At 41.3% G+C, this 26,229-nt stretch overlaps 1 protein-coding gene across 1 annotated transcript in view; it reads right to left on the bottom strand.

Moving 5' to 3' along the window:
- ELP1 (elongator acetyltransferase complex subunit 1) overlaps positions 1 to 26,229 on the bottom strand; it is a 686,929-nt gene that overhangs the window by 316,698 nt on the left and 344,002 nt on the right. Inside the window, exons 20-23 of the mRNA XM_086963713.1 lie at positions 25,489 to 25,562; positions 21,095 to 21,173; positions 18,931 to 19,010; positions 8,282 to 8,416 (exon numbers count right to left, since the gene is read on the bottom strand). Of these exons, the coding sequence (XP_086819839.1) occupies positions 8,282 to 8,416; positions 18,931 to 19,010; positions 21,095 to 21,173; positions 25,489 to 25,562 (368 nt within the window). The remainder of the gene's footprint in view (positions 1 to 8,281; positions 8,417 to 18,930; positions 19,011 to 21,094; positions 21,174 to 25,488; positions 25,563 to 26,229) is intronic.

Here is a 26,229-nt window from a genome sequence, read left to right on the forward strand (position 1 = left end):
AGTTACTTTCCTTGAGGAACATTCATCTGATTAACAGTTTCCTCACAGATTCCTCACATAAATCCCTTCTTATGCTTCAGACTGGATCCCAGTTTCCTCATGATACTGACACAGCACCAGTGTCAGGCAGTACAGTATGGGTCTGCAAGACCCCATAGAAGTTGCATAGTAGTCGGTACATATAAGGCCCTACAGGAGCCATTTGAATCTGTTCAACTACTTTTTCACACACACTAAGGATTGAAAATGACAGAAGAAAGGGAAAATGACTAAACTGCAAAGTAAATGTGACGCAACAAAGTAATGTGATCAAACTAATTCATTCCCTCTTAAATGAGACGTGTAAGTACCATTAGGAATCTGAAGAGCTGCCCTTTTTCCTCATACCACTTTTCTTTCTGAGGGGGTCAGGAGAATCACCAACATAGCCACTGTCAGAATCATCCTCAAACAGATCATGGGCAAAGGGAGGGTATAAGAATAAGTGTGAATTCGACCTAGGTCGCAGCTGTTCTGGCTTGGAGTTGGACGGAACTAAAATAGGGAGGTTATCTGGCTCCAGAGAAAAGGGAATCAGCGTCACAGATCTCATTCCCAGAATTGGGTGTGGTTCTGGATCAAGAATTCGATCTAGAGGACCCCATCAGCGTTGAGGGAGGTCCTGCTGACTGAAACCCTAGTGAGGCACCTCTAGGTTTGTTGGGGCCGGAAGCTTGTCAGAAGCAGCCAGGGTTGTACAGAAAATGCAAATCATTGCATCATAAAAGAAGAGGCCCCAGCATAGAAGCGCAGTCACTGCAGATCTTGGGGTTGGGCTAGATCTTTGACACAAGACACCTACCAAGTGGAGATCGATCAGAGACATCTGCTTGTGAATATCTTCACAAGGCTTAAACCTGTGGACATACCAGTGGATTTCCCCTGCAAATTGGTTGAACAAAATTTTGAAGAAAAGACTTCAAAAAGCTTGCTCTAAAGGCGTATGTGGCCTCAGGATCTGCATCTGTTGGCACTGAAAGAAAGAAACTGATATCAGCGCACATGGCTGTTGCCTCTATGGGCCCGAGCACGTCACATCCGGAGCAAACGATGGTGAAGTGGAGCTGTCAGCGCTACCTACCAACTGGGAATATTCTAAGATGAGGAATCTGCAGTTAGAAGTCTCTATCAGAAATACTTTTTACAAGGACTGGTATAAGGATTGCCGAATTGCCCCGTAGAACCAGCAGTCCAAGAGATCGGCATGAATTTATCCACGAGGAAGAATGTTCCTCAAAGTAAATTACTTGTGCTTCTAATGGAGGCTCCTTTCTGAAATTGCTTCTCTATACTGCATCCCAGTCTAGAAACTCAGGGAGACTAATGTTGAGATGACATAGTTAAGCCACAAAGCTCAGAAATGTTTGGATAAAGAGTGAACGGAGGATCACAAAGTCTACAACAAATCACTAAATTCAGGATGCCCCCGAAAAGGGCTGAAACTATACCCTTTCTTCTAGTTAAGGAGCTAAAAATGCCTGTGTAAAGTCTTTGCCTGCCAAGTCTTGAGACTCAAGTTTATTTATTTTGCACGTTCCTTACCCAAACTAGCGCTTTTATATTCTTTGAAAAATTTGTCTTCACATGCTTTGTTCCTTCTTGTGTACAGCTGTGGAGTCTTTTTTCCATCTTTGAAAAGTGGTGGGAAGGGGAAGAATACAGGCAAAGCACTTTCAAGTGGTGAAATTGTTTAACAACCTCTGTTAAGGGGGAATTCAAACTCTGCATAACATCTTTAAGAAGGCACTGGATGGAATGGAAGCAGACAATGGCTTTAACTCCCCTGTCCTTCTAACTTAAGTTCAAGCTAACCGAATATGGTCTCAAGACACAAAGGCATCACAGAGCAAGAATGTATTGCTCCGGCCTTGACAACAAGGGATAAAGCACCGACCCACATCGGGTGGAGGGACAAAGTCACACGATGGACACCACTATGAGAGGGATCCATACTGAAAGAAAGGAGTAAGTTACAGAGATTTACCGAATGGGGTGGTATTTGCATCTCCAGTGTGGGGAATATAATAGAGGACAGTACCTTAAACCCGATGAGCGGCTACAGGAGGAATATGAGATCTCGTTGACACAGTATTACATATATACTCAACTCAAACACGCCCTTTACACAGAGGACATTGATTTAGCAGGCAAGATTGAGAACTGCAGCACGTTCATGATACACGCCTGCTTTAGGTCAAAGGATCTATTCCAAACATTATATGGAGATATGATCAATCAAATGTAGTATGCTGCTTTAGTAGTGGATCTTCTAGTTGTTATAAGAACGTCCATCACATCCTCAGGAAATAAATACAGAGCTATTAGCCATTCAAGTTGCAGTCATAACATTTAGGGTGTGCACAACATTGCCTGGAGAGAAGATTGCCCTTCGTAGGAAAAGGTTAACAATGGGTCATCACTGAAGCCCGATACCCATGGGTAACACAGTAGCCTGGCCCAGTCAGTGAGAATCAAGATAACGTGATTTGTACTGATAGATTTTTGAAATTACCTTTTGGATAGAAATGATGGGATGAAACACAGTCCAGCCTGAACGATTATTTCAGGTATACAGATTCACATAGGGAGTTATTTGTACAGTAATCGACTGAGCAATGCTGTTGACACTTCTTATTAGAATAGGTTGTAATAAAAGGGATGTACAGTTAGCTCCACTTCTGAAAGATCAGTTCTGCTACTTTCGAAAGACGTTCCTATTTGACACTTGCGGAACTCTACCTGCCCAGTCCATTAGCTAGCTTTATCAGAGCCCAAGCTGGATGACTGGCTAATAGAACTTGTTTGTCTATAGCTAATAATCACAGGCCCACTCCTTCCTCACAATGGGCTCTGGGTCCCACATCCGGGTGAAGATGTAAAACATAGCAGCAGTAGTATTATCTAATAACACTTGAACGTGCTTACCAAGAAATAGTGCGAGTCAGCCACAATGCTAGCAGCCCCAGAAGGTTTATGTGGAATCTAATAAATTGGACTCCAGATGTGCTCTCCATGCAAAAGAGATATATCTGGCACTAAAGGCACTTCTGATTGAGAAGGCATGCATGTTTTGCTTTTTTGCACGTTCAGGTGGCATTCTTACTTCAGCAATTTAGTGGGACGAAGTGAGAGCAATCAAAATCTTGTCACGTAGGGTTTTATAAAATTGTTTCCATTACAATGATCTAATCCTATGCTTTACCTGAGAAATAAGGGAGATGAAGGCGGTCATGAGCTAGAAAAGACCTTGCTGTCTGCTGTGGGTGCCCCGGCCAACTTAGTGCATTTAATAAATAGATTACATGTGAATAATTATGCACAAGTTCGCTGGGGTTCAAATGGAGAACTGACGGATCGTATTGACATTGAACGAGGAGTTCACCAGGGCTGCGTGCTAGTGCCTACCCTATTTTCATTGTATATTAATGATGTTGTGGACACCCTAGAACCTTGTAGGAATTACTCTCCAAATTTGAATAACAAAAAGATACCTATTTTACTTTTGCTGACGATTCCCTCCTCATATCTAAATCTCCAATGGGCCTCCAAATTTTAATTGATAAGTTTTTAAAGTTTTGTAACTCAAGAGGCTTAGAACTAAATATAAACAAAACTAAGTTTATGGTTTTTGGGAAAGAGGAAAAAGGGAAGTCGTAATATTCATGCGGGGCGAGGCCCTGGGCAGAGTACATAGTTTTGATTATTTGGGTATCAGACCTAAAGACAATCAAGGGTGGACAAATCAACTGGAGAAATCAAAATGAATTACTGAACATAGATCCAATACTATTTTAAGGTTTTATAATCAAACTAACTTGAGTGCTATTTCCCCTGCTGTGGAAGTTTACAGAGAAACAGCCTAGGGAGCTGCTCTTTATGGGGCGGAGGCATGGGGTATGGTAATTTACAGCTGTAAACCATTGCTGAGAACAGCTTTTTTAGAAGGTTATTAGGTTTACCATCTAGTACCCCATTATTCCCCATGTACCTTGATGTCGGAATAAAAAGAGTTGCTAATCAGGCTATCTTGAAACCTTTAGTATATTAGATCCAACTTTGGTCTACACCAAAACTCGCAGTCTTTAAAGACTCATTGGTAGAGGTAATGAACCTTCAAGGAGCCAAGGAAATTCCTTGGGTTAAATCCGTTTCTGGATGGTTTTCCAAACTCGGTATGCAGAACTTGTGGGACGAGCCCAATTCTATTTTAAAATCTGATATTAAACTACTTAAATTCAGGTATTGGCCTTATATAAATGACCAATCTCTAATGAATACCCACAATGGCCCTGCAACTCTTACGTTGTTGGCCCATACGCACTCTCCACTATTTGAAGAATTTCTAGATTTAATTTTTCCATCTTCAACTAGAAACCTGTATATAAGATTTCGCTATGGAATCTTACCACTGAGAATCTTTACAAGCAAATGGTCTGCAAATCAACAAACTGAAATTTGCCCCATTTGCGATCTGGCACCTGAAGATGAGAAGCATGTACTCTTTTTTTGTAAGGAGTACAATCATATATGCCGTAAATAGCTAGTTCCCACCTGTCGTAGCATGGCCACAGGCAGCCACCTAGAAGTCTTTAGGATCGTGAAAAGTGATACATCACTAAAAATAGTATTTGCTGTAAGTAAATTTCTAGAAGCAATGTGGCACAAGAGATCGAAAGTCTCAAAGTCTTTGGAATGATGAGGCTCATTGGTTGATTTTTTTCTTCTTTTCCTTTATGTATTGCAGGTAATTTTACGTGTTTTATGCACTATGCACGGACACTTTATTGTATATTTGCACAGCCCTTATATGCTATGTGAAGATAGATTTGCCTATGCATAGGAGGGAAATTGTTGCTGGTTTAAACAAATGACTATAAATTGAACCGGGTGGTCTTAATGGTTGATATTTGAAACAATATAGATTTTAGTTTGCTTGAACTTTTTATGAGAAGTCTATTGTTTTTTTTGTGTATTTTAACTGCCTAGAGGGAAATGTTGGAATTATGAACACTATTATTATGAATATTTTATTGAACTGACTGAAATGTTTTATGATTATTGTGATGATGCTGTATTGATGCATATAGGTCCTAGTGTTTTGCCCGTGAATTGATTGTCTGTTTATGCTTGTTTTCATTTGTTGTGTGTACTTTGATGGTTATTTAACCGAATAAAGTATTTGTTGAGCATTGTAAGCATTTTACCAGGCACAGTAAATCAGATGGTTTGCAACTGATGCAAATCTTTTTGAATATACTAAACATAGTGTATGATTCTGAAAACGATTTCTGAATCACAAAACATGCTTAGAAATGGTTACTGATTCGGTATTTAGAAGGGCTCTGTTTTGGGCATCCCCTCCAAATTCCCAATCAGTACCTTAAATATCAAAGGTTTATAGCCATAATTCCAATTGCAAATCATTATAATTATCTGTGTCCCAAGTTTGGGTGGTAATACCCTATGCAAACTGAAGTGGTAGCTTAAAACAGCCATTTATGGAAATTAGGCTGCTTTAAAAATAAATAAAAGACGTTTTCTGTTTTGAAATGCAAGGACAGGTGTGGTCGTCTGCTGCCCCTTGCAGATCACTATTCCTGTCTTTGCAGTCAACCGGAGGGAGTCTCAATTTGTGACCTACTAAGAAATATTCACACACACACGCCCAAATTGTTACTTTACGATCCAACCTATTAGCAGAAAGGTTATTTGTCAAAATAATGTAGTGGTTGCAAAAACGTAGCACACAAATTGTGACTACAGTTTTCATACATATAGTCCATAGTGAGGATATACCTCCTCAAATATTTTTGTCAGGAAGTGCTCTGAAACCATTCAGTTATGGCCGGTGCAATTGCCCCATATGTAGGGCTGAGTGAAAGCCAGCAGAAAAATTAACAAGTGTACACTTTTTTGGTATCTACCTTTTCCTGTGTGTGTTTAAGGCTGTCTTTGAGGGGATGCTTATATAGCAATGGTGATTTTTGGCTTTTTGAACCCCTTTTTGTTGAATGTGAGGGTAATCCTCAGTAGTAACAACAGAAGACATTCCTCAGTCAAGAATTCTGCTTTCTTTGGAGAAGAATAGACAGCCTTGTTTCTGCAAAACAGACGCTAGACTCCCTGAAGCCAGGGGTGTACAAACCCCAGAGTGAAGAAGAGGCTCGAGAGACAGATGTGTTTCACTGACCAAGAACACCACAACAGCCAGCATTTGGCTTCTGACATTCTTGCCATAAACTGGCTTGACTTCCAATGTCTTGAGGTAAACAATTTAACACTAGACACTATGGGCCTGATAATGATGGAAGTCAGACCGAACACTGCCAGGCCGTCGGTTGTAGTCTGACCACTGACACCCCTTCGGTCTGACTGCCAGATTACAATCCAGGCGGTTGGACCCTAGGTGGAAAGACTGCCGCCTCCGACAGGCTCAGTGATCCTGATGGGGTGCCAAATGGTATCATGATCCCGAATGGATGCAGTGCCGAGTCAGGCACCACTGTCTGGATTAAGATATCCCTTTTAAACAGCCTTTTCATGTCGGAAAGACCACCATGTAAAGGATGTCAGAAACAGATTTTGAGGGCCCCCAAACAGGCCCCCGTCAGTCATGGGCCACATGTAGTGCCCCCACGCACTTCTGTGGACCGTGTGCCATGTACAGCAGGGTGCATGGCACGCAGTGCATAGATGTGCAGGAAGTGATCCTTTACATGGCGGCTTGTGCTGTAGGCCTTCTCTTGGGCTCTTTCAAAACTACTTGCCCTATGTCAAGGCTTCTTTGCGCTAAGGCAATCTCCCACTCTGCCCTCAGCTGGCTGTAAGGTACCTACGTAAACTGGAGTAAGTAATAGCCCACAGACATCATGCATATCCATCCATCATTCAACCTGGAATTCTTTACGCCACAAGAATGCTGATCAAAATGAGTTGGCATGGTGATTGAGAAAAACAGGCTTAATGAAATCAACATCTCAAGGAAAACATAAGAATAAAAACACCCACTATAGAACAACCACTGGCACAGCCAATAAGTCTGACTTTAGGAGTGTTTTTTTAAACATATGCCTAAGGCATTAAAAGCTTAAAAGTATTACGGTTAAAAACGTTGCCTTCTGCTTCAGAAGGAATGGAAAATAAATAACAAAATGACGCATCACAAATACCAAAAGAAAAGCAAAAGTTAAGGTAGAGATTGGCCTAACAGCCTTTAAACTAAATTCGCCTACTTTTTAGGCAGATGAGCACAAGTGCACATTTATGTGGCACACATTTTTTTCAAATACCACAATCTGCTTTTATCTCGGAAGTGAATTTTTTCATCTATACGCATATGTAAACACCTTCCTCGTGGTTATGCTCTTAAACTCCGGTGGTTCCAGGGGCCTCCGAAGCAAATAATCCGTAAGGTTTCTCTGTAATCCACAAACATAGAATGTATCTGCACATGTGTGGGATGCCCAAATCAATTTTATAATTTAGTTCTTTTCATGTGGGGACAGCTTTAAAATACAGAAATGTTGCCTGCCATGGCAAACTATCTTGTTTGGGATGAGGAAAATTGGCCAAAAAAGTCATAAAGTAGATTTAACTGAAAATGCTCCTGTGTTTCCCATTTTATAAAACTGAAACCTAAATGGAAAATGTAGCTTCTAACAGGCTTAGTGAAGTGGAAACCTGAACTGCACTGGAAAAATATAGAAGGCAGCTTCCCATCATGCCCAGCATTGTCAGTCAGGCAGATTTCTTTGTTTTAGTTTTCCTCAAGAAGGATTTCGGAACACAACAGCCTTCAGACAAATTATTTTAGTTTAAAAATTTTATTTTAGGTGTTTGGCAATCACTCAGTGACTTCTAAATACCTGTTTTTAGGTCGCATGCTAGAAACCGCTTTAGCTATCTTGCAAGCATCATGTTTCTAAAAAAAAAAAAATCTATATAAGTAAATATAGAGGAGCTTTTGGTCAGCCCTTTGCATCCTTTGGTCTGTTTAAGTATCATTAGCATGTTTTTTTCCTCCAATCACTGTATAGAACAGCGGGCAGTGGGTCAGCCAACTTTACCCATTCGCTGTCTTCATTGAGATCGTCTTAGAAAATATGTATTAAACAAGGGACAAGGTTCTTGAAATGCAGTATCATTTAATAACACATTAGCATACAATTTACACACACATTGATCCCATCAACACAAAACATTTAAAAGGCAATTTCAATCAGTATTATTTAATTTCACATACTTATGAGGGTTAATAGTCTCCATGGCAGCTCTCAAAGCGTCACAAATTAGATCCACTTTTTTGACATTCTTGGAGTCTGGTGACGTCTTGTCAGCAACTGTTGATGGGTACATTGTCTTCCTGACATCATCTTCTCTGTGAAAACAGACCATTATTGGCACACTAGTTAATTGTTCAGTACACATGACTTTCATGTGAAGATCCATAAAATAACACAGACAGTTAAATTCAGGGCACAAGTCCTAAAAAAAGAAGTGGGGGGACCCTAAAAAAAGAAGTGAGGGGAAGCTGTCACCGGAAGCAGCGTGCTGGGAGCTCCGAGCTCCTGGTCCCAGAGGCTAAAGAGTGAAGTCCAGCTGTTTGGCAGGGGGGACGGCGTCCACCCGGTAAAATAAGTGGGGGGACGCCGTCCACCCGCGTGTTACCCCGACTCGAACCCTGGTTAATTTGAATGAAACATAATCAGTGCTCATCTTAATCGACTGGGGATGTTGTGCTTTATAAAGCTTCATATCATATGTGATAGTTCGTAACACAGGCAATGCTAGTGTGTTGGACTGGCTGCTGACAACCACCCCGAGCAATATCAATCAGGTACAAATCAATAAGGATATTCAGTAAGGAGCGACACACATGTAGCAGATACAATACAACTTTAATATAACACTAGCACATATTTTGGAAATGATGGCTAAACGGTATCAGAACGGTTACATGTGTAGCACAATGCCAGCACAATGATAGCATAAGAAGAACAAGCATTTGCAATGAAATAGGTCTCACATTTATGAAAGCTACAGCTCTTGGCGTTGAAAAGGACAATGTTTTTTACTTTGGTTTCTTTGTATGCAGTGGAGTGATGATACTTGCATAGTGCTATTGCCATTTATATGACCTTAAGGCGCTGGAGAACCACAAAATGGGAAATAGTTTTTGAGGGAGGAGAGAAAAGAGTAATATGCTGGATGGGTAAAAAATGTAACAACATCCTGGAAATAGCAAACACTCATAGGGAATGGAAGATTAAGTAAAGCATGTGAAATGTAAGCAGGAATGACATACTTAACGTTAACGCTTTTACACTTACTATTGAGAAATCATTGAGTGTTTTTGCCTAAAAAGTTAAGAATATGACTACAAGGCTGGAAGGTACCTGTTTCAATGTCCATTGCTTATGTTATTGCAAAACGTAAGCAGTATGGTTTAAAAAGACAACCTCTCCGAACAGAAAGCAGCGCTGTACACATTTTATCAAGTAAAATAAGCAAAACAGCTGATAAATCTCTTGCATACTCCCATAAAAAGCAGAAAGCCTCACACACAAAATATTACCAATACACCCTACGTTAATTTTAGTGCCTTTATAATGGACACACTAAAATATTCACTGTGCATTCAAGAGCGCAGTGCTTGTATACAGACACGCCAATATTCTCCACTGTGCTCACACAGAGAAGGCAATACAATCAAACCTGCTCAAATACACACATGTCTGCTTTCAAACTTATAGCAGTACCTTTGTTGCATCCTCAATTCAGTATATTAAAAACAACACACACTTTGGAGTATTGAAGCAATATCTTCCATGATATCTATTGTACCCTGCTTTTCATGGACGGTTGTACCTACACTGAGTAAGTTTGGGCAATGTTGGTAAAAATAAATGTGGCCGAATGATATTGGTTATTTGGATGTGTACACATTATGTGGTACTGGGTGGACCCTGGTTTTACGCTTACTACCCTTTTAAAAACTGGGGGCTGCAAGATATCAGCATCCCGCATAGCCTTGAACAGGCGACATGTGTCTGAGGGGGCAAATAGATGCAACATAACGGAATAAACGGGAAACAGCAGTCACCAGAGTGGTGACAAATCAGGGACCCTGTTGCCTTCTAGGCCTGTGTACTTACTGAAGCACTGTTGTACACTTGGTCAGCGTGGTGTGAACAAATATGCATTTACCACGCCCACTGCTTGTTTATTCCCCAAGGTTCCTTGCGTTGCAAAGATGACATTCACAATAATTGTGACTTACGAGAGATTCGAGTCTGAGGCTACCTAACCAGCTACTGAATATGTAAATTAATACCTGTATAAGACAAGCTGAAAACCCCCTTGTGCCGTGGCATCTTCAAAGGCCTCTGCCAGACACATGGAGCAGTAGGCGAGGCCAAAGTGTTGTCTTTTTGATACATTTCATAGAGGAACAAATCAAGAAGAGGAATGATTGGGTAAGAGCTGTTGGTAGAAGTAATGGTTTTCAGCAAGTGAGGAGGAGCAAGACAGAGACAAAGAGGTAAAAGAGAGAGAGGGGGAGGAGAGGTGGCAGAGTAGGAGACTGCTGTTTAGAGAAAGGTGATAAAACGAAAGTAGTGCTTCACTGCAAGCTCTGTAAAGTGGGACTAAACATTTTTTTGGTTGTGAATAAAACCAATCTGCCCACTTTTCGTATTTTGAACTTTTTTTGTCTCCGTTTCAAGGCTGCACTTTGGAATAGAAATGTCAGAAGAAGACAACATTTGCAGCCAAAGTGTTTCTTTCTTTTTTGGCTCAATTTCACAGAGGAACAAATCGAGGAAAGCGAGGGTGCGAGCCGTTTGTTGAAGTCATGGTTTTTAATCAAGTGAGCCGAGGAGCAATCCTAATGCCGTCCGATGTCCTTACATGGAAGCGTTATCACGGCGAGCTGCTACTGTGAAACTATAGAGCTGGTGCTCACGTAAAGCACTCCAATACCTTCCAGTTGGGGTTCAAATGCAAAACAAGCGGTTGCGGGAAAGCGTATCCTGCCTGCAACAGGAGGTAGGAGAAAGTCTTTCAAGAAAATAGTGCTCACAAACTGTAAATAAAACATACCAAGTAACAACACATGGAACAGGGCAGTCCTCATCGGAGGTTACAACAGGAGAAGAGGAAATACTAAGGAGGAACTACTAAGCCGATTCACAAATCAAAAGCCATCATTTACAAAGGACAGTAAGAGGAGCCAACTGAAAAGATAGGCATAAAATGGGCGGCGATTAATGTCCATACCAGAATACAGTATGTCTCGAAGAGACAGCGCAAGAGCTGCCTAAGCGAGACCTAAAAAACAGCCTTGAATCACCCGTAATGCAACGAATCAAAAGCTTAATAATAATTCTGTAAATCAAGCTAGAGCAGGAGAATCTGGCCTTTCGCCCTCCCTGGAAAACTTAACTTTAGCAGCTAGCATTGGGAAGCCCATAACAACATTTCAGCCTCTCTCACTAAGAATGGTGCAACAGGGGCAGCGACTGTTGGAGCGACTGCAAATATGCATCACTCAATCTGTGAGCCTCACAGAGGCAACTGCACCCCTCCTTTTATACACTAAAAGCTGGCTTACATCATGTTCCCTTTCTGAACAAGTGGTTCTCGTGATGTGAACAGTGTTTTCGCTAAGCCATGACACTCGTCTCCTGCTTTCACTGGTACCAATCAATCATCCTTTCGGGGTCTTATAACTACTCCTAAGCTTGTTCGGGGTCAGTATGACCTCAACGGTATGTCTCTCATGATCTACATACCTCGGCATGGTACAGTAAACACAGCACCTTGGCAGATGGTTGTGTCTATTCAAAATGGCAAAAAGCGTCACAAGATCATCTGCTATCTTAGCGTGGTATATGGGTTTCTGCATGCATTTTCACTCATCATCACTGCCTGAACTAATTAACCCTTTTGTGTTACAATGTCTTCTGCAACTATGCCCTATATACTACAAAAAGTATGATATGTTATGACGGAATACAAGAAGGATAAACTTTAGTACCAATTGATAAATATCAAAAACATCTTGTGTCATTTTAGGCAGAAAAATGTATATGGCACAATGTTGTCATCATAGCCAAGGAAAGGATGTCAACGAGAAACGCCACAAACCTCCTGACTGAAGAGATACAGGGTCAAAATGTAGCATTAAAGGTATAAGATGAAAAGAAGAAAGGATTCAAAAGGCAAGCTCATTAAAAGGAACACCTAAGGTCGTAATCCTACTAACCATGTACAAACAACATAGGAGGAAACTAATTGATAAAGCACTTTTTCTGAGGAGACAATCTTTGAAAGATCAAAATTGTGGCTATATTACCACTTACTTTCTGGAACACTGAGGTCATCCTTACCCTCAGAAACTACAAATTCCAAGATCCATAGGCGAAGACATGAAAAGGAAAAGCTCGCTGATCCACCATTATTTCACAAGCTTGTAACACTGACATGCATATAAAGCCTCCTAAACTAAAACAACCTCCATCCCTTTCTACCATAGCGAGAGGGAATAGCTAGGTGCAACATATCATGAACTTGGATTTTAGGGAAAAAAGTGAGGCCCTAAACAAAGATTTTGTCAGGACGAACTTCATGATCCAATTCTCACTAGTGGTTGGTTGAGGCTAACCTGCTCAGAGAATGTGCCTGTGTATTGCCTTTCCCAGCTGAGAGGGAGATTTTGTGCTCTGATCCCATTGCCCTTGTGCACTCTCTAATCTCCACAACACTCTCACTTGTTAATGTATTGAACTGCAGTAGAATTGATTATGAGGACCTCATGTTTTAGGCCCTCCAAACAACAATGTAGGAACAAAAAGAGAGATGTACCAAAGAAACTGTGATAAACTAAAACAGGCTGATGTGCAGGCTACAATACTATCACGACAAACAGATCAACAATTCATCAAGGTGTAAACCAACACCTACAAAAGAGGCATTCATCACCAGGACTTAAATCTATTTGTGTTTGAATGGCTTTCCTTCCAGTAGACTCTCACTTGGCATCTAGCAAGGAGAGCTAACACCATAGGGTCAGATATCAACACACTGGCTCACAAACACTGTCTGCCTTAGGTGTTCAAATAATAGGGTTGTACACACACTAAGAGGTGTCATTTTGCCAAGATTTGAAATCACATGGTGGAAATCTTGAGGTAAATGTTTGAGACATCTCATAAAGTGTGTCTTCCTTACTGATACCAATAAATAACAATCCGTTGTTGCAGAAATCTAATCCGATTTAGTTGGAATTAGTTAAAGTTTGTAATTGATGTAATTTACTTGGACCCAAGATGACTGTACCATCAAAGGGCAGATTTAAGATTTGAAGAGAGCAAAGAGTGGCAGCCATGCACACCACCATAAGACAACATGGCAACACTGTTATGCCCTTGCAAAGAAGTTGGCAATTTCTACGGGTTGGCTATGATATTTAAGAGTTTGATCTGATGTAACAGCAAAGTTTGCAGGCAACGTTGCAAATAGATACACAAGTACAGTAGCTGTTCACCCAGATGACTATAATGTTATAGCCTTATAGCCTGCCGTAGAGGGCTATACCGGCTATTAAAGGCCCTCTCCAGCGTTAAAGGCCCCGAGCCAAAGGCGAGGGGCTTTAACAAGGGAGAGGGACTTTAATAGCGGTATAGTCCATCTACGAAGGGCTATAAGGCTATTAGAACATTCTGTCACTACGGGACAGAATGTTCTAACAAAAAAACAAAGCCTTTTGGAAGCGTGAGGGGATTGGAATCCCCTCAGGCTCCCTGAAGCCTTTGTTCACAGCCAGAGCCTAGATTTTATGTAGCATCTGACGACTGAGTTCTTACTGTTGCTCACAGATTATTGCCATCTAAATTGTCATACTCCCTCTTTAAAATCTCAAACAGTAGGAGGGATGAGAAACCAGTAGAAGGAACTAACGCAGATTAAGGTCATGCCCAAATTTGTTTTCAGTGTTATGAAGCGGTTGTAGGATGGTATGGTTACTAATGTTTAAAACACAAACAATTGTTCACATCTTATTACCTGTGGCTAAAGACCATATTCTTATTGGGACCAGGAAGCTTAGACGGGTATACATAAGCTTGTTCCATCTTATACCTTCTGTCACGCACAGACTAAGTCCAAATACTATGAAACGGCAGTAAAGAATGTCTGTTAGACCTGACAAACGTAGATAACAGGGTGGGGGGAGAGAGAGAGTATTTAGTTGGATTCGTTCTCCCTGGCCAATTATGCATAAACAATAAGAATCCAATAGAACGCAAGAAAGGGTTTCCCTACTGTGGTGGGGAACACCCAGTGTTGGTAGAATACCCCTCACACACCAAAAGGACCCTTGGTGTCATGCTTCATCATTGGGGTCTTCGCACCCCTCTACGGGATGCGGCGTGCTACGACCTGCAACTACGCGGGAGCACTTAGAAAGACTATGTGTGGTGTATGTGAGGTTTTTTATTTTTTACTTTATGTGCGTGAGTAGTGAGGTCGTCGGCGAGTGATGTTAAAAAGAGCCTGGCTCGTGGGGTGAACTCAAAAAAAGTCTAATTGGGCCCCCTGGCTGGCGCTATTAAAAGGTGAAAAAAGAAAGGGAGGTGTGTTATGCAGGACAATGTGCATTACCTCCTCTGTGTGTCTGTCAACATGTTTCGGAGTCAGGGCTCCTTCTTCAGGACGGGGTACACAAATCCCCACCTTACTCACGTTTCTCTGCAGAGCCGCACATGGGGCAGTCAGGAGGAAGTTTCTCCCGCATTTCGTAGCATATTGGCACAAGGACCCCAGCGTTCCTGAGGCTCAAGAGGCACCGGACCTTAAACGCATCAGTCGACAGAATTGCGACTGAAACGAATCTGTAGGAACATCACTTTCCTGCACCATATCTCACTTTTGTTAATATAAACATCCTTTGAGTAGAGAAACGTGAGTAAGGTGGGGATTTGTGTACCCCGTCCTGAAGAAGGAGCCCTGACTCCGAAACATGTTGACAGACACACAGAGGAGGTAATGCACCTTGTCCTGCATAACACACCTCCCTTTCTTTTTTCACCTTTTAATAGCGCCAGCCCGGGGGCCCAATTAAAGTTTTTTTGAGTTCACCCCACGAGCCAGGCTCTTTTTAACATCACTCGCCGATAACCTCACTACTCACGCACATAAAGTAAAAAAATTAAAAACCTCACATACACCACACATAGTCTTTCTAAGTGCTCCCGCGTAGTCGCAGGTCGTAGCACGCCGCATCCCGTAGAGGGGTGCGAAGACCCCAATGATGAAGCATGACACCAAGGGTCCTTTTGGTGTGTGAGGGGTATTCTACCAACACTGGGTGTTCCCCACCACAGTAGGGAAACCCGTTCATGTTAGACCTGACAGCCTTAGGGTGGTCTGTCCCCCACCTTTTTGCCTTCCTCCCCCACTTTTCTGACCTCGTTTCTGCTGGTATTAGGACTCTGCACATGTTACCACTGCTAACTAGTGCTAAAGTGGTTGTGGTCTCTCCGCTAAACATGGTAATATTGGTTCATCCCCAATTGGCATATTTAATTTATTTAGATGACCCAAGTAAAGTGGTAGCACATGTACCCAGGGCCTGTAGATTAAATGCTACTAGTGGGCCTGCAGCACCAATTGTGCCACCCACTGAAGTAGCTCTTTAACCATGTCTCAGGCCTGCCATTGCAGAGCCTGTGTCTGCAGTTTACAGTGTCATGTCGACCTGGCAAAATAAACCTTTTGCCAAGCCCAAACCTTCTCTTTTGTGCATGTAAGTCACCACTAATGTAGCCTTGGACAACCCAGAGGACAGGGTGCAATTGTTTAAATTTTACATGTCCTGGTAGCGAATAACTCTCAAATTAGTTTTTTACTACTGCAGGGCATATCTCTCCCGTAGGATAACAATGGGATTACCATATCACATTTTTAAGAGTCATTAGAGATGAACCCTTCAAGTCTGGTAGCTCTGGACTCACAATTTAAAATCCAAACTTATGGTGAAGTCTGATTTTAAATAGAAATTCTGAAAACGTGACATTTAGAAAGGTCGTCTTTTCTTGCTTTAGCTATTTGGTGCCTGTAGCATGTCTTTGAATACACGGCTGGGTATAGTTGGCAGTTGGGCTTTGTGTATTCTTCCTAGCAGCCACACACAACGGGAGCTTGGATGTGTCTCAATAATCCAACTCTGGCAGGATAGGAGGTAGGGGTTGGGCACCGCTTCTTATATCTGATTAGGGTGAGTCCTGTCCATATACAAAGGGCTGCATACCCCCCTGAGGTGAGTCTGGAGCCAGGGCAGGAAATTGGACAACTGTACTGTTGAAAGACTGCCACTGTGCTGGTCTCCTGCTTTGCTGTTCAGATCTGCTGCCCTCTTCCCTGGGCGAGAAGGACTGGACCTGCCTCTTTTGACCCCAGAACCCAGAGTGACTCCAAGGGCTAGTTGAATGCCCTCCTGACCTGAAGGCTTAGGGACATAACAAGCTTCCAAATGCTGCACCTGCACTCTACCATCTGTGAGTCTACCCTGACGAGTGGTGCCACCCCAGTCCTGGGCCCTTGGAAGTGGGCCGAAGGTGCTTGCCAGCAGATTGGACCTGTCGCAAAACACTTGCATTGCCACTGCAATCGCATCTTGGGACGATGCATTATCTTCGGACCAGCCACTGAGCAAAGGTTTCTCAGGTGCAGGCCCTTGCATCTCTCGTCGACAGCAGCCTCGACTCCGCATCGCAGATTCACCAATCATCGATATCGAAGCATTACCTCAGCTGTGCATCACATTCCCGACACCTGACTTCGCATTGCAAGCCTCCTTGACGGGATCCTCAATTTAGACACAACAGAGCCTCACACTGCCTCCTTGCCGCACCCCAGAACAAACGTATCGCCTCAGCTGCGCTATGCATGTTTGAAGGACATCCATGCAAAGCTCCACAACCAGGCTATAAGCTACTCTGTTCAGCAGGCCTAACTGGGTCCCTGGAGCCGGCCCGCGCTCCATCGTGTTCGGCCTGAATTTGTAACTGTGTCACGGTCTGATACAACCAGATACCCCCTATAGTGCTTTGTGCTTTTAGGTGCAATTTCTCACTATAAAATTTTAAATTCAATAACTCCAGTTCTACTCATTAGATTTTTGTCGTTTTGTTTTTGTTGCATTTATTAAATTCAGAGCTGTTCTTCTAATCTGGTGTGGGATCCATTTCATTTGGTGTTTTCACTACTTTACTGTTTGAAGTGCTGCACAAATACTTTACACATTGCCTCTTATTTAAGCCTGACTGCTCTGTGCCAAACTACCAGAGGGTGAGCACAGGTTAATTTATGGTGTGCATGTACCATGCCCTGACTAGGATTATGGTTGCTGGTTGACGGGGTCATACCCCAGTCATCCGGTAACCCAATTTCTAACAAGATCTATCACTGAAATGCTGCAATTAAAAGAAGCGCCAAAAAAGGTCCCAATGTAATGGATAAGAGGACTTTATCTGTGCTGTAAGATGCCTGCAAGAGGGAAAAGCGCCATCAGTGTAGCCACAGTAAAAATCATACAAAGCTAGGCAAGAAAGGAGAAGCTGGCATTACAGAGGGAAACGAACAAATGGTACAAGTAAAAATGGTTTTCAGAGGCCTGCTATTTGCAGCCCAAAAACTGGAAAAAAAATAATCGTCCAGAGATACCATGTGTGTAAGATGATCATTGTTTCTACAGTTACTGTCCTAATCCACCTCTTCAATATAAGGAATTTGACCAGCCTAGATATCAAATAAACTTTACATCTAGTTGTGAATGGCTCAAAGAAGACATAGTGTTACTCAGGCTCCAAACCTAAGCCTCTTCAATTTACTAGGGGTTGTGCTGAACATGTGAATATACTAAACTGACACATACGGCTAGTGCAAAAACCAGAGCTGACCAATGTTTTAATAATAATATTAATCAACTTTATTCGATTTGATAAACAAACCATAAAAGCATATAAATAACAGTCATTAAAATGATTCACAGGAATATAATTATCTAAAATGGGCTAAAATGTAATATCATTAGTGGAAAGTCCTTTACATTATATCTATCTCCTCATTGATATACTCGGTCCCCCCTTGGTATTCGTAGTTTTAAAGCGGCTCTTAAAAAGTTTGACACGCAATAAAGGGTAAAAACATCGGTTGACTTTTTTAAAAACAGCAAAGCCTGAGCCTGCCTAAATCTAGCTCGTCTTAACAGGTCTTTCAGAAACAGATTCCTGGGGTAGGTATGTAAATGTAAATGTAAATGTGTTTGTATTTATATAGCGCCTTCTATCCAGAGGTCTCGTAGCGCTGTATTCATACCGCTTTGGAACCCTTCCTGGCTTTCCTGTGAGATGTCCACTCCTGGGCACCCCCAAGGTGAAGCCAGGCATCCAAGCGCTGCTGGGGCCGTTGTGGAGATTAAGCAAGCTATTGCCCAGAGTCACAGAGTAGGACCCATGATTAGACTAGGCACCGAGGCGAGAATTATCAGGTCTGGGGAGATTGAGTCCAAGAGCCGCTGAGGCGGGAATTGAACCCTGGTCCCGGGCCAGATCTCTGCATCAGGGTCTGCCGCTCTAACCATTGAGCCACGCTTCTCCATAGGTATAGTACGGGCAGAGTAAAACTAGGTGAAGTGTGTCCTGCTGAGACTTCATGTCGCAGCCGCAGGGCCCTCTCTCTTCTGAGTTTATAATAAAACCTGCCTGTACTGGGTTACCAAAAACGATCATGGGCATTAGACCAATGTAAAAACTGCCTGCTGCTTCCGTCTTTGGAAAAAAATTAAGTACATATAAGTTTGAGCATTATATGGAAATAATTTGCACTTACTTCAATTCTGTCAAAAACAAATTGATGTTATTTACAGAATCAATCTGCTTTACGAAGATCTCCACATTTTCCAGAAACACCTAAAGCATAAAAAGAAACATCTGATCAAAATCACGGAAAATATCACTCTAAATCAATGCACTGAATATTTAGCAGCTAACCATCATAAGTATCTTCAATAATATTCTATACTGCCCAGGAGCAGGCTTTTTCATAACAGAAAAAGAACACTGCCTAAGTGAAGACATAATTTCTTTATACTTTGGTTTTCTTTTTAACTGGTTTTATTCATTTACTCAGCTACACATTCTTTGGCGGGCAAGAACTAAGCAAATGACAGGTGAGTCAAAAGACTATCACTCCAATGGATCCAAATCCTCTACCCCAATTCCTTTGAACATCAATCCAACAGACCTCTCACGTACAGTTTGTGCATGTCAAAAACATATTCTTAGCACAACTGTTTGCCTCTTGTTGAGTACTTCCATGTTGGAACAGGAGACCCAAGATGACCACTCCCTGTTCCTTCACAATCTGCACTTTAAAGCTCTGTTCTGCCTTCTAAGAACCTCCTCAACCCAGTATCTATTTAGTTTGGGGCAATACCAAAGCAGGTGTGTCAATGTGTCAGTATCTATTCCATTAGTCGCCATTTCTATATTTTTCCAATACTGCTAATTTCTCACGCTATCTACAGTCGCAAAGAGGAGAGAAAGTCTAGTTACCCTTATGTAAACGTTCTTTCAGTATATCTTGCCTCCTTGCCCCTAATATAGAACCAGAGATTATATTTCTTTGTATGTTGCAGAAATCTGAAAACACCAAAGTTAAGGGCTCTTGACTGCAAGCACTGTGGACATACAATATCAGATTACCAACATGCAACGCTGACTCAATTCATTGTTCATAATACTAGCAGCTATTGATAATGATACATGCACATTCACATTTCCCAAACAATATTAGGAGCTATGTACCTGTTTCAAAGAGAAACGGCACACACAGGCAGAAGTTTGGAAGTTCACAAGAACGGGGAGTGTAGGTGTATATTTATTATCCAGCTGCCTTTTTTGAACATAGCAAGAACATTCTACCACTCATTTAAAAAATGTATGACATTTAGAAGAAGGAAACTGATGGGATATACGTGAAGGCAATATACATGTCTCTGTGAATTCACATTTTACACTTTCAGAAACTCTTTGACATGGGGTAGACCTCGGATTTCCATGGAAAGATGCACAAATGACAAAAGGACTTTGTTTTTTTAAAGCAAAATGATATGAACCATCCTGCTCTTTCTATACTTCGTTTTCACCGTGTCATTTTTCTCTATATCAGTCATGTTCTGAAAACTTCAAGACCAACAATTAAAAATAACAGTAGTATAACAATTAGATGTACTTTCTTTATCAGGGAAGATAAGACGTACATCGTCATCTTCATCTCCATTTACTAAAGCAAAAGGGCCTACTGTCCTACAGATATCCACCAGTACAACTGGAGTAACTACTTTTGCGAGACTGGACCTCTTGTGCAGAGAAATCCTAAATCTTAACCACACAAACCCTCACAAAGATTTAGAAAATAATTTCAGAAGGCAGTTAAACTAGTTTGACACAAAAACAGTATGCATTTTACTAGGTAACATCTCATTAGGCTGCAACTTGCCTCCTTAAAGAGGTACTCCAAAGGCAGATATTGATTGATCGACCAACTGGCCTGCTCCACAAAGAACATTTTTGTCAAATAACAGGAGCATAAGATGTGGAAGGAGAAAGGAGGCTAGAGCCTAACCTTTAAAATAACTGAGGAATAGTGTTTTGTGGCCATTTCTTTCCAACACTGCACCCTTCTTCAAACATAGCCAGTGTTACCATGATGTGAGTGTATCCACAAGTGTAGGCTGCAGCAGCAAGAAGGTAGAAACAGGTCAGGAAAAGAACTCAGCTAATGTGCTTCCTAGCCAACTCACCTTTCCCTGATGCCATGTGACGGAGGGCACGCCAACATAGTGGTGCATTGTCAGGTGGGCATGAGTGTTGGGTGGTAGTGTTTGCTGGCTTCTGTATTGATATATTATTCCTCTAGAAAATACACCAAAACCATATCGAACATTTTTTTATACAGATATACATCAGGGTAAATAATTCCAAAAACATACCTTTGGGTTATGATCATAAATTAAATTCAGACTGATACGGAGTTTCCTCATGCACTCAAAGACTTCTTTAAACATAAGGCTATGGAGAAAAAGTCAAGGACTAAAATTAATTATGGTTTTCACATGTATTCTGTACAATACTCTATAAGCAGGGCCACTGCAATTATGTAGTAATGAAGGACCACATTATGAGGCATGGTCGATAAAATGTTGCAGTATTATTTCCTTAATGTGTCATTGCAATACCTTACTAGAACTGGCTAGGCAAAATTGCGCCCCATTAGTACTTAACACCTGAATAAAGCAATCAACAAGTGAAAGGTCATCAGTAAACCTCAGCGAAGGGTCTACCATTGTGAAGAACCATGTTTTGAAGCTTTTAAGTAGCTTTTGATATTTCTAAGCTAAAAACAACATTTGTAGTGAAATCTGCAAACCATGCAGCACATAGTGAATTATCCAAATGTGGAAAATCAAGAGTTAAGCGAGGAAACACTATGGCTGCATAATTGAATTATTCAAGTAGTCCTTTCAAGAAAGTACACTAAAACCACAACATTTCAAGTAAGTACAAGATTTTTTTTTTATGTAGGCACATCCACACAGAGGCAGTAAAGCTTTCATTTAGATGATACAGAGAGGATGATTCAAGCTAATGGATGAAAGAAGATAGGAACGGGTGGGAAAGTGATGAAGGAAAAAAGAACACAATGTTATCTTTTGAAGACAATTAATTAAGTTGTATGACATTAATTGAAACCGATCTCTGGGCAGCCAGATGTGCAACATACCAGAAGATGCAAACAAAAGAGAAAGCACAAAATGTTGATATAGGGACAGTATTAAGAAACTAGCTGCACAATAGAGGACAGAGAAGGGAAGGGGGAGGTAAGTATTCAGCTAAGGGGCTCGGCGAGGCAAGCTTCCTTTGAGTAGCATAATGCAAAAGCGATTGGAAGAAGGGTGAAATGTGTTAGATGCAAGATGTTTCATAACAGGTTGGGGGCAGCAGTGCAATCAATACACCGTATAGGTACGTTTTCAAGCTAGGCATCAATGAGTTGATAAGGATTTTAGTTAAGTGGGGAGAACAATTACCTAACATGGTACAATAGTAGGAAACCAACCTGGAAGGGTGATGGAGGGAGGGAAGTCAAATACTCCTACATGTCGCTCTTGCCAGATGGTTCTCACAGAGGAAACCTAAAGATTCCTTGTCAACTCATAACTGTCTCTGATGTGCAGGGGTTTGGGTGAGCAAAAACCAACAGTGCAAAAAAACCACAGAAGTACAGAGAACGAACAATCTAACCAGAGTTAATTCAAAAAGATGTATTTAGTGGAGTGGAAAAAACAGTAAGTTGCTACAGCATGCCAGGCATATCTTTCCTTAAGTCTCGTTTGGAATTGGCAAACAGCCCTGGTACTACAAGGGAATCACATTATTTGTTGTTGTGTATGGTTCACTGAGGCCCTATTCTGGGTCAGTGCAAACTCACAACAATTCATCATCTGCATGAGGGAAACAGATCTCTATGGGACTTCTCAAGCACCTCTGGCTATCAAGTCGACTATAGATGCTCCAACATTACATTTACCCTCGACTTCTTACTATCTCCATTAACCCCTTGGGCTTAAATTTAATTAGAGTCTTGATGTTGATCCCATACCCCTAGTGCAGGGGTCTCCAAACCGGTCCTGGAGGGCCGGATCCATGCCAGATTTTTGGGATATCCCCATTGAGATACATGTAGTTATTTTAAAAATCTGGCATGGATCCGGCCCTCCAGGACCGGTTTGGAGACCCCTGCCCTAGTGGATCGAAATGCTGTTGACAATAATGAAGGACTTGCATAAGTACATTTAATCTATAATGTACAGGCCAGATTTATGTACCCTAAGTGTGATACACACATTGCTATAAGCACTTATAAGTATCACAATTGCCTCAGCACCAAGCATGTTGTCACACCTCACAGAAATTCTCCATATGTTAATTGATTATTTAAAGTTTTACTTGATTTTTGCATTAATAAATGTTCTTTTATTTCAAAATTCTCTTTGATTGTATATATTGATATGATTATAGGGACCACTGTTACTCATTTTCTTATGATACCCTAGCTCCCTAGTGAGTTCAGGGTATTCCCTTAAGTACACACCATTTAAAGTTCAACAGAGACTGGCTTGTTAAACTGAAAATACACAGCTTCTCTCCCAATATTGTCCAAGAGGTAAATCGGTTTTGAGCCAATTTGACCTTCTTCAAGGAAGCACCCACTGATAACGCACTGAAATCTGCAAAGCAGCAGTCTTTGCATTTTTGCATTACAACATTCAAACACTTGTAGGTCACACAGATTGTTCAGCATTTTTCAGTAGCATTATTTGAGCCAAGCTGCTACATTCAACATTAACCCTAGGCAACACCCTAATTATCACAGTGCGTAAAACCTCTCTAGTTCCAATGGAAGTTAATTTACAATAACCATAATATTCTCGTAATAATTCTACTAGGACTACCCCAGAAGGCACATTTAATTTCAAGCTGGACTACCTCATTTTCAAATCCATCAAATATCAGCAAATTATATACGGTACCTCGATTCCACTTTAAGATACCTTGAGATGATAAGAAACTCAAGAAGCAAGATTTCCAGCCAGAAACAAAAAAGATTAAAATCCTCCCAGCTGCGACCAAATCATTTTCTGCCACAACCTTATTGTAGATCTTACTACCTGGAGATTTCTGATGTTAAGAGAGCATTATCTCATTGCAGAATCACCCGAAAGCTCTTATTTGAATCCCATCTCAATCACTAATAGCGTTCCCTCTCCTTCTCTTCCCATTCTGTTCCAAAGATGATGACTACACTGTATTTATTTTAATCCTGCTTTTTTTCTCTATGTCCCACCTTCTTTTTTGGCTATCGATTACCGAGCAGCAGCAATGTAGACCTTCTAATTTTTATTTAATTTAAACATTTTGATTGGGTAAATGAAAAGGCTCTGGCCACCCCCTGGGCACTATATCAAATTTTTAATAAACCGCAGGCAATAATATATGTAGAAATAGTAGAGCTCAGAGCAACAAAGACAATTCAATATAACACTATATTGCAAATATGGTATATTCATTTAAGAATCACTGTCAGTCACCAGAATATAATGTAGACCATATGCTGGATTTGTGATGTACTATAATAGAGTCTAGCGACCATAAAGGATTGGGAAGCCTGATATTTTATACAGTTGGCTGTAACTAAAGATGTTTTCTCATGTTGCCCATACAGTATGATTTAGAGCTTAACTTAAATTAAGCAAGGGTTTGAAATGTCGGTCACACCTCTAAACATCTAAGAGATTGTAGAAACTACAGAAATTATACATGTCAATACATTTACTGCCACTTAAATAATGCTGCTCAAAAAAGAAAACCTGCCAGAAGATGTAAAAGATCACAAAAATGTAAAAACCTGGCCCAAAGCCATCCAGGACACCTTGTATAAGATGTATGCAAAATAATTCTACTCGCAACTCTCTCCTATAGAAAGAGGCAAAATATGTTTCTGTTGATTCAGATCTGACAATCCCTTACTATTTAGGAATTGGTAATAGACAAATGTGTCATTCCCTTAAGTCATTTCGTCTGAAGACTAAAATGGTCAGTGAACTGACAATGAAGACATTACTGACACCAGGGACTAACATTCATCTTTAAAAGGTACAAGTATTGCAGACAATAGAGGTGAAGTAACACATAGGAGGTGGCGCACATAGGTTACGCCAATACCTCCTCTCTCACCTTTTACTAGTACCAGCCCGGGGGCCAATTAAAGTTTTTTTGCTACCCCACGAGCCAGGCGCTTTTTAAACTCCACTCAATATCAAACCCCACCACAGCACTCACTTACAATTCCCTCACTTACACCACACATAGCCAATATAAGTGCTCCCACGTAACCGTCGGTCGCAGCACGCCGCATCCCGTAGAGGGGTGCGAGGACCCCAATGATGAAGCATGACACCAAGGGGCCTGTTGGTGTGTGAGGGGTACCCAAAAACACCTAGTGTGTTCCCACCCACCGTAGGGACACCTCCTTCCCACTTCCTAATGGATTCCTTTTGTTTATAAAACTAACTCTTGGAGAACGAATCCATTTCAAGGTAATTCTCTCTCTCCCCCTTTTGTTAACATTTGTAACACCAGGTACCACATATCTCTTCCAAGATTAAAAACTAATATGATGAAAACCCTATTTAAAATCAGGATGTAAATGCTGCATACGTCTGTTTTGTGTTCAACTGAATTTCTAATTTTATTCAGAAACAAACTCCAGGAACCAAGATATTAAATACAGATTATGTACAAGCAGAATTTTCACATCACTCACGAGTCCAACCACTTTCGGATCTGGGCCAAAACAAGGGCTCGATGATGAATAGTTTCCAAATTTCCTCGTGGCATCTGTAAGGAAAGGACAAGTTAAATCGCAAATATGTTAATATTCACAAAAAGATGCCCCCTCGGATTGGTTAAGATCATTCATATCGCTCAGCAAGGAGTCTATTCTTTCCAGATACATTTTAAATTTTTTTTTTTAAACAGATTTTATTTGTCAAATAGCACATATGAAGCAGAGCTCTGTGACCCAGAAACTTCTGCATAATACGTTTATATCATCATGACTTTGACTATTACAAAAACATAATAAAGGATATATGGAAAGCAATACAGATGAAATAAATCAACAAAGAAACCATAACACAACAAACCCCTCCCCCCCCGCCCCCGTAGCAATAAAGTCTACCCCAGAGAAACAGTAACATTTTATTTTAACACGTCATGGGAAAACGAATATAATTCATTAACGTCAAAGGATTGAGTGAGTACACCCTACAACTCTCAGGAGAAGTGTGGCTCACTGGTTAGAGCAGGCAGACCTGGAAGCAGAGGTCAGCCAGGGACCAGGGTTCAATTCCCGGCTCGGCGGGGTATTGAGTCCTAAAATGTGCATGGACTCGACAATTCTCGCTCCGGTGCCTACTCGATTCACGGGTTCACACTCTGCGACTCTGGGCAATAGCTTGCTTAATCTCCACAACGGCCCCTCGCGGCGGGATGCCTGGCTTTC

This window comes from Lissotriton vulgaris, chromosome 3_1, assembly GCF_964263255.1.
Source record: "Lissotriton vulgaris chromosome 3_1, aLisVul1.2, whole genome shotgun sequence".
In the NCBI taxonomy this organism is placed as follows: Eukaryota; Metazoa; Chordata; class Amphibia; order Caudata; family Salamandridae; genus Lissotriton; species Lissotriton vulgaris.